The 13665-nt window shown below is 46.9% G+C and overlaps 1 protein-coding gene across 2 annotated transcripts; it reads left to right on the top strand.

The window, feature by feature from the left end:
• Positions 1-1479: 1479 nt before the first annotated feature.
• NEU3 (neuraminidase 3) lies at positions 1480-12704 on the top strand. 2 transcript variants are annotated; one of them, XM_087720952.1, is made up of 3 exons: positions 1480-1609; positions 6418-6641; positions 9163-12704. In XM_087720952.1, exons 2-3 carry the CDS (start codon positions 6420-6422, stop codon positions 10177-10179), a joined length of 1239 nt encoding a protein of 412 aa, XP_087577078.1. In that variant the 5' UTR covers positions 1480-1609; positions 6418-6419; the 3' UTR covers positions 10180-12704. The 2 variants fall into 2 exon arrangements, with proteins under 2 accessions (XP_087577078.1, XP_087577077.1); XM_087720951.1 differs by lacking the exon at positions 1480-1609 and having other exon boundaries at positions 5717-6641.
• The last annotated feature ends 961 nt before the right edge of the window (positions 12705-13665 follow it).

Raw genomic sequence — 13665 nt, forward strand, 5'->3', positions numbered from 1 at the left:
GCGCCCACGATCACTCGCGCGGCCGCATTCTGGACTAGCTGAAGTCGCCGGATGCTCTTCAAGGGCTGCCCCATGTAGAGCACATTGCAGTATTCCAGCCTAGAGATAAAAGTATTCCAGCCTAGAGATCACAAGATGGATTGACTATATTCAAAATAAATACGGGACTAAGAAATTCCAGATAGTTTATGACTGAAGAAACAAGGAATGATATAAGCTGTTTAGAGTTAGCCTAACAAAAGAGGAGTTAAATCTCAAATGAAAGATGATACTAACTTTCTTTAAGTTTATTTTAGAATATCTTTGTTAAAAGATTTATACCCTGCATTGGTTCTGGGAAGTTGGGGGAGGGGGGGAGTTGGGGGGTGTTGGGTTCGGGTGGGGAGGGTGGAGGAAGGGAGATAAATATTTGTAAAAGCCTTTTTTTAAAAAAATTCAATAAAAACAAATGCTTCCCTTATAGCAATAGCAGTAGACTTATATACCGCTTCATAGGCTTTTCAGGCCTCTCTAAGCGGTTTACAGAGAGTCAGCATATTGCCCCCAACAATCTGGGTCCTCATTTTACCCACCTCGGAAGGATGGAAGGCTGAGTCAACCCTGAGCCGGTGAGATTTGAACCGCTGACCTGCTGATCTAGCAGTAGCCTGCAGTGCTGCATTTAACCACTGCGCCACCTTGGCTCTTAGAAGAGAGGGATAGGAGAGAGGGCAAGGGGGGAGAAGAGGAGGAGAGAAAGGAGGAGTGGAAAGGGGGAGAGAGGAGAAGCAGAGAGGAAGGGGAAGTAGAGAAGAGAAGGATGACAGAGGGAAGAAAGGAGGTAGGGAAGAGGAGGAGAGAAAGGAGGAGTGGAAAGGGGGAGAGAGGAGAAGGAGAGAGGAAGGGGAAGGAGAGAAGGGAAGGACGACAGAGGGAAGAAAGGAGGTAGGGAGGAGGAGAAGAGAGGGAGAAGAAAGTGATGAATAAGGTACAAATATGGTGTTTGGAGAGCAGAAGAGCCAAGAATTGTTTTGGGGATTTGATGGCAAGATGAATTGATGTAAACATTTAATAATACAATACGATGTTGGCTATGTAATGGTATACATGTGATTATAGGTTATGAAAATGGGGAAAAAAAGATGCTTCCCTTAACAAATGTGGCCGGGAAGGTCGTAAAGTGGATCAAAACTCTCTTGAACCAACGTCTCCGCTTAGCAGGGCCCCGCTGCGGTCGTAAACCGAGGACTCCCCGCACGGATGCAGAGCAGCAAGCGCGTGCCCGCCTCCCGAGGGAGAGAAAGGGTTAAGTGGGCGCGGCCGAGGGAAGGCTTGACCTTCTGCAACCCGATCGCCGCATGCATGGCCAGCGCCGTGCCGGGGGCGCCCGCGAGCACCTCGTGACTTGGCAAGCCTCTTTGCAACGCCCCGGGACCCTCGGCAATTGGGCCCGAGCCTCGGCGAGGAGGGGGCGTCCCGATCGGGCACTTTTCCCCCCAACCCCCAACCCCCACCCGCTCCACCGCCTGTTGTTCCGCCTTGCAAGTCCGCTTCCTTGCGCCTCCCCAGCCTGCCACAGCCACCGCCCCCTCCCCACGGCTGCGGGGCTCGCCTTGAGCTCGGTTGGGCGGTGAGTGGGACCCCGCAAAAGGGTCTGGGGTGGGGTGGGGGGCGCGGAAGGGGAAAATGAGGCTCGGAGCCCTGGCGTTGCAAAGGGAGGGCTGGAGCTTGGGCGAAGCAGCTGGGGAGTGAGCACCACCCAGCGATCTCGTTTTAAATGCATCGTATATTTTGGGGGGGGGAGGGGAGGGCCTTCTTTAAAATTCCCACGTCACAAAAAAATAGAGGAAGAAACGTGTGTTTCAAGCTGTCTCAAGGTATTCAGTTATTACAGGGGGTTGCAAAATCCTTTTTTCTTTCTACTACTATATTAAAGTTTGTGGCTCCAAATTTCTAATTGTTAAACACATCCAATTTTAGACTTATTTTTTAAAAGGTTTTTAGTAGGTCAACATTAACAATGTGACATTTCTGGCCTAGTCATTTCCATAGATCTTACAACAATAACAGTTTGTATCCATTAATTAGGTATGGATAGTCAGTCAAATTACCTATCCATTAATCCCTTTCGTTATATAATTACGATCAGTACATATACGTATCCAGTTCCTACCTATTATACAATATTAATACCATGTTTCCAATTCTTAACTTATCTGTGTTTTTCTGGCCCAACCTTTTTTGGTGGCTAAGACATTGTCGATCAGAAAGGTCGGCAGTTCGGCGGTTCGAATCCCTGGTACAGGTCTCCTGCGTGAGTAGGGGGTTGGACTAGATGACCTCCAAGGTCCCTTCCAGCTCTGTTACTGTTTACTGAAATCCCTGGTCATGACCAGTGAGTAAAATCTGGGGTGGTTTTTAGAGCAGTTTTCTAAAGTTGGCAACTTTGAAATGAGTGGATTTTAAACTCCCAGAATCCCCCAGCCAGCATGTATGAACCAACTCCCAGAATTCCCTAGCCAAAATGGATGGACTTCAACTCCCACAATTCCCCAGCCAACATGGGTGGCCTTCAACTCCCACAATTCCCCTAGCCAACACATATAGAATAGAACAGAATAGTTTATTGGTCAAGTGTGATCAGACACACAAGGAATTTGTCCAGTGGTGAAATTCAATTTTTTTTACTACCTGTTCTGTGGGCGTGGCTTGGTGGGTGTGGTGTGGCTTGGTGGGCGTGGCATGGGAAGGATACTGCAAAATCCCTATTCCCACCCCACTTTGGGGCCAGCCGGAGGTGGCATTTCCGCTACCGGTTCTCTAAATTACTCAAAATTTCCACTTCCGATTCTCCAATTACTAAAAAATTTCCACCACCAGTTCTCCAAACTACTCAAAATTTCTGCTCCCGGTTCTCCAGAACCTGCTGGATTTCACCCCTGATTCTGTCTTATCCTTGTCTTTGACCTCTAGAGTGAGTGTCCATTTCTGTGCATGTTAGTATCTTATTTATTATTTCCGAGGAAGTCTCTTTAACCTTTCCATTTTTGTGCGAAGGTCAATCTTGCTGCTGTTAAAATATGCAACATTAAATATAATCCATCTTTGCTATATTTCTCTTTTATGATCCCTAATAAAAATAGTTTTGGCCTCAACTCGATCGTTTGATTTAATATCTTTTCCAAACACGTTCTTATCTGGTGCCAAAAGGCCCTAACTTTCGGGCACTCCCATCACATATGGTAAAAGTGGGCACCACCCAGTGATGTCATATCCAATTTTAGACATATTAACAGCAGCTAGAATTGTGTTGGCACACAACAGTGGGAAAAATGAAGAGATCCCTACAGAGGAAAATGTAATAATAATAATAAAAAAATATATTAGAATGTGAAGAAATGGATAGATGAACACTAAAAATTAAGGAGAAGGAAGAAACTGCTTTTTAACGTGGGATTGGTCTTATCAATGGCTAACTAGCAGGACTTATACACTTAAAAGCATAAGAGAGTGATTAATTACAGAAGGAAGGTTCGCTAAAATGGATAAGCAAATATTATTAATAATAGGTGATCATTATGAATGTTATGAATATGATGATGATTACTTCTTAACACTAGTTGTACCCAGACAACATGCTGTTTATGTAGACATTGAATGTTTTATGTTTAAGGAAAAAATATTGAAAACTTAAAAGAATCAGCTGGAGAGTGGGCACCACCCAGCAATCCCCCTCTTTCCCATTCCAGGGCACCAAACAGGAACACACTCCTGCCTTTAACCTAAAACCCAAAAGAGGTTTTAGCCAGACGAGGAGTCGGCTTCGTGATCTTGGGAAGCCTGTCAGAACAAGTTTGGAGACGATACGGCCGCCATTGGTCTCATTCAAGACGATGAGGAGAGCCTGTGTGTTGAAGGCCAAATATGGCTTTTTTCAGGCTTCTGCCTCGGCCTGCCTCTTCTCCAATGAGACAAACCGAAGATCATTTTATTACAATTTATCAGAATATTCAGCCCAAAGGGAATCCTCCCCTTCAAAGAAGGAAGCCCGATCTTTGGCTTACGCCCCCTTTTAATAGTGTACATAACCAAGAAATCTGATCGGACAGGATAATCGCATGCGTGTTTATTAAAATGAGCTCTGAAGGGGAATAAACTGTGAGGAGAAAAGTTTTTTTAGTTTTCACAAAAGAGATAAGCCAAGACCTCAGGTTGTCCTAACAAACTTTCCGTATCTGGATCTAGTCTCCAGCTTCCAGGGTTTAAGAAGATGTTGAGATAACCCTTTGTCTGAAGGGGTGTAGGGTTTTCTGCCTAAGCAGGGGGTTGGACTAGAAGACCTCCAAGGTCCCTTCCAACTCTGTTATTCTATTCTATTCCAGATTCTCTTCCAGATTCCATTCTGTTCAATTTCTTTGTATTTAAGCACAATAACAATAAAGATTATACTTATACTTATTCCAGATTCTATTCCAGTTTCTATTCTATTTTCTATTCTATTCCATTCCATTTTCTATTTTCTATTATTTTCTATTTTCTATTTTCTATTCTATTCCATTCCATTCTCCATTTTCTATTCTCTTTTCTGTTCTGTTCTGTTTTATTCTATTCTATTCCATTCCATTCCATTCCAAATTCTATTCTATTCTATTCCATTTCATTTCATTCCATTCCATTCCATTCTCTCTTCTCTCTTCTTTTCTATTCTAAGCTTGTTTATCAGTTTAGGAATGTTAAAAGCTATTAAACCTAAACACTTTAAAAGAAAGAATGTAAACCAGATTAAAATACAAAGTAACTATGTTAGTTAACAAATTACAAACTAAACACTTTAAAAGAAAGAATGTAAACCAGGTTAAAATACAAAGTAACTATGTTAGTTAACAAATTACAAACTAAACCCTTTAAAAGAAAGAATGTAAACCAGGTTAAAATACAAAGTAACTATGTTAGTTAACAAACTACAAACTAAACACTTTAAAAGAAAGAATGTAAACCAGGTTAAAATACAAAGTAACTATGTTAGTTAACAAATTGCAAACTAAACACTTTAAAAGAAAGAATGTAAACCAGATTAAAATACAAAGTAACTATGTTAGTTAACAAATTGCAAACTAAACACTTTAAAAGAAAGAATGTAAACCAGGTTAAAATATAAAGTAACTATGTTAGTTAACAAATTACAAACTAAACACTTTAAAAGAAAGAATGTAAACCAGGTTAAAATACAAAGTAACTATGTTAGTTAACAAATTACAAACTAAACACTTTAAAAGAAAGAATGTAAACCAGATTAAAATACAAAGTAACTAATGTTAGTTAACAAATTACAAACTAAACACTTTAAAAGAAAGAATGTAAACCAGGTTAAAATACAAAGTAACTATGTTAGTTAACAACTTACAAACTAAACACTTTAAAAAAAAGAATGTAAACCAGATTAAAATACAAAGTAACTATGTTAGTTAACAAATTAAAAAACCCATCTCATTTGTCTCTCAAGAGTAGACGGGAGGCCCAGTGGTACGGCGGGAACAATCCCTTAAAGCCGTAAGGATGACAGTAGATTTTAGACGAAGCCCCCACCCCCTCCGTTCTACCACAACACTCGGGAGCACGCTATCCACAGCGGAGACCTTTACATGTTTAGCTCCTGCGATATCTCGACACTTAAAATGGACACCGAACATCAACAACGTCATTTTATAAAAGCACCACAAATAATGTTCTTCCTGCGCCAGCCACGCCGAAACCTCAGGCTGCCCAAGGAGCTGTTGATATCCAGGCAGTCCCACAGAAGAATTATTGAGCCTGTCATTTGCACCCTAAATAACTGCCTTGCTTGGCACAGAAACCCAAAAAGGGGCAGGGGGAGACGTCAACGTTAGGACTTCAAGGGGGGGGGGAAGCAATGGCAACCAGCCTGCCTTCCATTGAGGACCTGTCTCCTGCCTCGAGCCAGAAAGGAGGCTGTGAAAATATCTACAGACCCCCCTCCTCGCATCCTGGACATCAAACGTTTCCGCTCCGTCCCTGTGGACGACGCTATAGGGCTGTGATGGCAAACCTATGGTGTGCGTCCCGGAGGTGGCATTCGGAGCCCTCTCTGTGGGTGCATGCACCGTCGTCAGCTGGTTTTTGCAGGCACCGGAGCACTGGAAAATGGCCTGAAAACAGCTCAAGAAATGCCAGAAAACCAGTCTGTTTTTGGAGCGTTTTTGGTCCTTTTTTCGGGCTGTTTTCAGGCCACTGATGGCTGGGAAACGGCTAAAAAACGGCTGAAGAAGTGCCTGAAAACCAGCCTGTTTATTGGAGTGTTTTTGGTCCTGTGGAGGGAATGGGGATTTTGCAATATCCTTCCCCTGGCGTGGGGAGGGCATGGGGATTTTGCAGAATACTTATGTCTGATCCTCGCATTTACGACTTTGTCTTCCTCAGGAATGTCCCGGTATCCAGGGAAGATGGCTGAGACTCGGTGGGACTCTGTGAAGATGACCCTCTTCAGCCAGAAAAGGGGCCTCACTTACCGCATCCCCGCTCTGATCTACTGGCCTGTGGAGAATCTCTTCCTGGCCTTCGCGGAGGAGCGCTCCTCACCCCGGGACGAACACGCCAAGGGCTTGGTGATGCGACGCGGATACAAAGAGGGCCTCTCCGTTAAGGTAACCTGGTGGCAGCCCAAAGGTAGCCATGATCTTCTGAATCGGTAGAGGTAGTCCTCGACCTACGACCATAATGGAGGCCAAAATTTCAGTGGCTAAGGGAGACATTTGTTAAGTGAGCTTTGTCCTGTTTTACGACCTTTCTGGCCACCGTTGTTAAGGGAATCATTGCAGTTGTTAAGTTGGGAGACTCTTGAGTTGTAGTCCCACCTTAGGCATGAAAGCCAGCTGGGTGACTTTGGGCCAATCACCAGGAGACGGTGAGTTCTAGTCCCGCCTTAGGCATGAAAGCCGGCTGGGTGACTTTGGGCCAATCACCAGGAGACAGGAAGTTCTAGTTCCGCCTTAGACATGAAAGCCAACTGGGTGACTTTGGGCCAATCACCAGGAGACGGGGAGTTCTAATTCCGCCTTAGGCATGAAAGCCAGCTGGGTGACTTTGGGCCAATCACCAGGAGACAGGGAGTTCTAGTCCCGCCTTAGACATGAAAGCCAGCTGGGTGACTTTGGGCCAATCACCAGGAGACAGGGAGTTCTAGTTCCGCCTTAGACATGAAAGCCAGCTGGTTGACTTTGGGCCAATCACCAGGAGACGGAGAGTTCTAGTCCCGCCTTAGGCATGAAAGCCAGCTGGGTGACTTTGGGCCAATCACCAGGAGACAGGGAGTTCTAGTCCCGCCTTAGGCATGAAAGCCAGCTGGGTGACTTTGGGCCAATCACCAGGAGACAGGGAGTTCTAGTCCCGCCTTAGACATGAAAGCCAGCTGGGTGACTTTGGGCCAATCACCAGGAGACGGGGAGTTCTAGTCCCGCCTTAACCATGAAAGCCAGCTGGGTGACTTTGGGCCAATCACCAGGAGACAGGGAGTTCTAGTTCCGCCTTAGACATGAAAGCCAGCTGGTTGACTTTGGGCCAATCACCAGGAGACGGAGAGTTCTAGTCCCGCCTTAACCATGAAAGCCGGCTGGGTGACTTTGGGCCAATCACCAGGAGACAGGAAGTTCTAGTTCCGCCTTAGACATGAAAGCCAACTGGGTGACTTTGGGCCAATCACCAGGAGACGGGGAGTTCTAATTCCGCCTTAGGCATGAAAGCCAGCTGGGTGACTTTGGGCCAATCACCAGGAGACAGGGAGTTCTAGTCCCGCCTTAGACATGAAAGCCAGCTGGGTGACTTTGGGCCAATCACCAGGAGACAGGGAGTTCTAGTTCCGCCTTAGACATGAAAGCCAGCTGGTTGACTTTGGGCCAATCACCAGGAGACGGAGAGTTCTAGTCCCGCCTTAGGCATGAAAGCCAGCTGGGTGACTTTGGGCCAATCACCAGGAGACAGGGAGTTCTAGTCCCGCCTTAGGCATGAAAGCCAGCTGGGTGACTTTGGGCCAATCACCAGGAGACAGGGAGTTCTAGTCCCGCCTTAGACATGAAAGCCAGCTGGGTGACTTTGGGCCAATCACCAGGAGACGGGGAGTTCTAGTCCCGCCTTAACCATGAAAGCCAGCTGGGTGACTTTGGGCCAATCACCAGGAGACAGGGAGTTCTAGTTCCGCCTTAGACATGAAAGCCAGCTGGTTGACTTTGGGCCAATCACCAGGAGACGGAGAGTTCTAGTCCCGCCTTAACCATGAAAGCCGGCTGGGTGACTTTGGGCCAATCACCAGGAGACAGGAAGTTCTAGTTCCGCCTTAGACATGAAAGCCAACTGGGTGACTTTGGGCCAATCACCAGGAGACGGGGAGTTCTAATCCCGCCTTAGGCATGAAAGCCAGCTGGGTGACTTTGGGCCAATCACCAGGAGACAGGGAGTTCTAGTCCCGCCTTAGACATGAAAGCCAGCTGGGTGACTTTGGGCCAATCACCAGGAGACAGGGAGTTCTAGTTCCGCCTTAGACATGAAAGCCAGCTGGTTGACTTTGGGCCAATCACCAGGAGACGGAGAGTTCTAGTCCCGCCTTAGCCATGAAAGCCAGCTGGGTGACTTTGGGCCAATCACCAGGAGACAGGGAGTTCTAGTCCCGCCTTAGGCACGAAAGCCAGCTGGGTGACTTTGGGCCAATCACCAGGAGACGGGGAGTTCTAGTCCCGCCTTAGACATGAAAGCCAGCTGGTTGACTTTGGGCCAATCACCAGGAGACGGGGAGTTCTAGTCCCGCCTTAGGCATGAAAGCCAGCTGGGTGACTTTGGGCCAATCACCAGGAGACTGGGAGTTCTAGTCCCGCCTTAGGCATGAAAGCCAGCTGGGTGACTTTGGGCCAATCACCAGGAGACGGGGAGTTCTAGTCCCACTTTAAGAATGAAAGACAGCTGGTAGGATGTTGCAAAATCCCCATTCCTTTCCCACTCTGGGGCCAGTCAGAGGTGGCATTTACCGGTTCTCCGAACTACGCAAAATTTCTGCTACCGGTTCTCCCGAACCTGCTGAATTTCACCCCTGCTGCCGCCCCCCTAATTCTTCTCTCCCTTTGACCAGACACTCCCAGTTCTTAATTCAGGCTCCTTCTGACCCTTGTTTTGTCCTAGTGGGGCCCTTCCGTGCGTTTGGAGACGGCCGGGCTGCCCAACCATCGCACCATGAACCCGTGCCCGGTTTACGACAAGAAGAACGGCGTCATCTTCCTCTTCTTCATCTGCGTCAAGGACGGCATTTCGGAACAGCACCAGCTCCGGACGGGGAGAAGCGCCGTCCGACTGGGCTACATCTCCACCCACAATGGCGGCCACACCTGGAGCTCAACGACCGACCTGACCGAGCAGGTGACGGGCGACGGCGAGGTGAAGAAATGGGCGACCTTTGCCGTGGGACCAGGCCACGGGCTGCAGCTGAGTTCGGGGCGCCTGGTGATCCCAGCTTACGCCTACTACGTCCACAAGGCGTGGCTTGGCTTCTCCTTCCCGTGGTGGACCCAACCTCATTGCTTCAGCTTCTACAGCGATGACGGGGGGCGAACCTGGGCTCGGGGCGAGCTCCTCAAAGCCTTGAAGACCACCGAGTGCCAGATGGCCCAAGTGACCTGCCAGGACAACAGGCAGGTGTTATATTGCAACGCCCGAAGTTTGCACAAATTCAGAGCCGAGGCCTACAGCGGGGATAACGGAGGCCAGTTTCCAACTCATGCGCTTAGCAAAAGGTTGTGCGAACTGCCCTTTGGGTGTCAAGGAAGCGTTGTGAGTTTCTTTCCCTCGGATCCAGGGCGAAAGGAGGACCCCAACGGGTCAACATTGCGGGCGGGCGAGTCTCCGTTCTCTGCATCGCCCGAGCGTCCCAGTTCGTGGTTGATGTTCTCCCATCCCACCAGCAGGAAGAAGCGGAGGGATCTGGGGATCTACCTGAACCCTTCTCCACTGGATCAGAGCAGGTGGACGTCCCCTTGGGTCTTAAATCAAGGACCCAGCGGGTACTCGGATCTGGCTGTTTGCGAAGACGGGGAGCCCCTGGCTTTCGGTTGCTTGTTTGAGTGTGGAGAGTCCAAGGAATACGAGGACATCGCATTTCGCCTCTTCTCCCACGAGGAGCTCCTGAGAAACGTGAAAATGTGACGGACACACAGTCTGAGGCCTCAATATAATACAATACAGTAGCAGAGTTGGAAGGGAGCTTGGAGGTCTTCTAGTCCAACCCCCTGCCTAGGCAGGAAACCCTATACTGTTTCAGACAAACGGCTATCCAACATCTTCTTAAAAGCTTCCAGTGTTGGGGCATTCACAACTTCTGGAGGCAACTTCTGTTCCACTGATTAATTGTTCTCACTGTCAGGAAATTTCTCCTCAGTTCTAAGTTGCTTCTCTCCTTGGTTAGTTTCCACCCATTGCTTCTTGTCCTGCCTTCAGGTGCCTTGGAGAATAGCTTGACTCCCTCTTCTTTGGGGCAACCCCTGAGATATTGGAAAACTGCTATCATGTCACCCCTGGTCCTTCTTTTCATTAAACTAGACATCCCCAATAACAGAATACCTGAGTTAGAAGGGACCTTGGAGGTCTTCTAGTCCAACCCCCTGCTCAACCAGAATGCCCTATTCCATTTCAGAGAAATGGTTGTCCAATCTCTTCTTCAATGCCTCCAGTGATGGAGCATCCACAACTTCTGGAGACAAGTCCTTCCACTGATTAATTGTTCTGACTGTCAGGAAGTTTCCTTAATTCTAGGATGCCTCTCTCCTTGATGAGTTTCCATCTTCTTCTCCTGCCCTCAGGTGCTTTGAAGAATAGGATGACCCCTTTTTCTTTGGGGCAGCCCCTCAAATATTGGAAGACTCCTTCTCAGGAACGCCCAACCAACCAGCCAGCTCATACTATTCGAAAGAAGGCCCAAGTGCCTCCTACTTTGGAAGACTTCATTGCATGCATTCAAACTGGTCAACAGTGAAAGATCAGCTGTTAGGATTTTCCTGAAGAATTTGCAGCTCAGGGGTGGAATTTGCATTTTGGTTACAAGTAGTTTTCTACTTACGTCTGGTCACTTACCAATCATTGAGTTGTTGGAAGAAATGTCCATCTGGGTTCAGTTCCACGTGGGGGGAAAAGACACCGGAATCATGGAGGCTGCTTGGAAAGATGGTTTTAATGGTGGACAGGATCACGTGGCTTGAGCTCCTGAGCAGAAAAGGGGGATCATCAGATGCTTCCAGATGTCGGCTGAAGAAGAGGGCAGAGATGTTGAATATTCCTGGGTTTTTACACTCTCTGTTCGGCCCAACTTCTCTGTTTCCTGTTCCTGTGTAAGAAATGTATTCTGATTGGTTGTCAGACTCCCGGGGATGGGGTGGGGAGGGCTTAGCTAACTGTAGGTTGTGTGTCTTTTGAATCCCAAGCTTGGTTGAGCATGGCTTCTTCCCAGGTGCCCTGAGGTGAGACGGGTGAAGAGCTAATACTGCCATGCCTTAATCCCATCACCTTGGTGCTGAAGGGGGGAGATCTTTGTTATGTAGAATAGACTGACCCAGGCCTTTTCATGGCCCATTGACAAAGGTGGGAGCTATTAAGAGTGACTCTGTTTCCTGCCTAAAAACATGTTTCCCCATCTCTGAATCCAGGGAAAATAGAATATTCTGCAGTTTTCAACATTTCCCAGGATATTTCATTTTTCTAGGAGAGAGGGGTGGGTGCTAACTTCCTACAGAGTTATTATGACAGACCCTGAATTGGGTGGGTGGGGGACTGCCTTGAGACAAAGGGGGGGGAGAAGACAGGAAGGCTGCACAGGCAGGAAACAATTTACCTGTCAAACCGGAAAGCGAAACAAGAATACAAAACCCAAAAACCACATAGCGAAGATACAAAACTAGGACACTTTGCAAGATGCCCAGGACCTGGGGTTGAGTGACAGGTGACATGACATATAGCTAGTGCAACAGTTTTAGCGGGCTGTAATCCAGATAACCAATCAATATTATATGTTGTGCGTGCATTATTACAGGATGAAAAAACTCCGGGATTAGCACCTTGGGCTTTGTTTTCCTGGGTTAATCTTAGTCCCAGCCAGGACTTTTGTTTTTCCTGTCCACGGGGTTTAATCCTGTCGGGGGCAAGGAAAAGAGAGTTTTGTTTTCCTTTGGAGAGTTTATTTTTTAGCCTGATTCCCCTTATCTTAAATGGCTCCACTTAAGTGTTTCTGTGGTCAGCTCTGTTACTTTTGTAACAGCCCTTAGCAGGACTGCTCTGAGTTTTCCTTTCGGCCGGTGCCTCTTGGTTTTCTTAAAGGGGAAGGGCTGGCTTAAGTCTTTTGGCAGTGCTTTAGTGGTTCCTGGCACTGCCCTTTGGGGTGCACTTCCCACAGGGTGTATGGGACCCACCCTTCGACTATAAAAATTGCTGTAAGATTGTAATCGGGGGCCTTGGCGGCTTTTAAAGTCAGGGTCCTTATATCTTGGTACGAAGATAAAAGTATATTCTTGTATCACACCTTGTGTTTGGTGACTCGTCGGCTTCGACACCAAGCTAAAGCCCAATTCTGGGGGGCAATATTTAAGCCAGTCATCTGTGCAAATTTTTGAATTGGACTTCTTGATTGGCCAAGTGTGAAGTTTTCTCTTAATAAAAGAAGAAAAGTGTGTTGCATTGTGAAAGGTTATTGTCGTATCATCAAGTAAATGAAGTTAATAATTGTCACCCTCTGTGTTCCGGATATGATCAACTAAGTTAGGGGTCTGTAACCTTCAACACTCAAAGAGCTATTAGGGCAGAGGTGGGTTTCTACCAGTTCACACCTATTCGGTAGAACCGGTTCATCAAATCTACCGAACCGGTTAGAAGAGATTCCACCAGTGGACCCGGAAAGCAGGCCACACCTACAGAAGAGGTCCCAAACTTTTTTGAAACCCACCACTGGTCCTTGGATATGATTATTCTACGCTATCATGCTCCTATTTATAAAACTCAGTGCCTCTGTGAAAGGTAAGGATGACTACTGCGTTTGTGGTGCAAATCAGAACATTGCGTGTGTTGAAGTTGTTTTAACGCAAACCAAAGATGCCTTTTAAAAAACAAGTTTACATCCTATTCTCATGCATGCCAGTGCTGTGTGTGGGGTAATTTAAGGTGGTTCTGACAAGTGTCGTCGGCATCTTCATATCTGGTCCCATGGGCGGCAAGCCACTCCCATCCGGTCACATGGGCGGCAAGCCACTCCCACAAAGGAGGCCACACCCACAGAGGAGGTTCGAACAATTTTTGAAACCCACCACTGTATTAGGGCCACTTTCCCACAGAAGAGAAAACACCGGGAGCCACGAAACCCGGGTGGGCGTGGCCAACTCAATATCACTCCCACCCAGTCACCTGACACACACACACACACACACAGCAACACCTACCCAGGTTTTGTGGCTCCCGGTATTTTTTTTTAGAGAAATTTTTTATTGTTTTAGTTAAACCCAAAAATAAATAAATATCATCTTTCGTTACATCTTGTTGAAAGCGTATCGATTGGTTACAAATATGTACTGTGCGTTTCTTCCACAATCCTTACGTATGCTTCATTCAAATCAGATTTTAAGTCAAGAAAGAAAAGTTATGTATTTTACTATC

This window comes from Thamnophis sirtalis, unplaced genomic scaffold (assembly GCF_051295495.1).
Source record: "Thamnophis sirtalis isolate CommonGarterSnake01/CBP01778 unplaced genomic scaffold, rThaSir2_p1.2 scaffold_8, whole genome shotgun sequence".
NCBI lineage: Eukaryota > Metazoa > Chordata > Lepidosauria > Squamata > Natricidae > Thamnophis > Thamnophis sirtalis.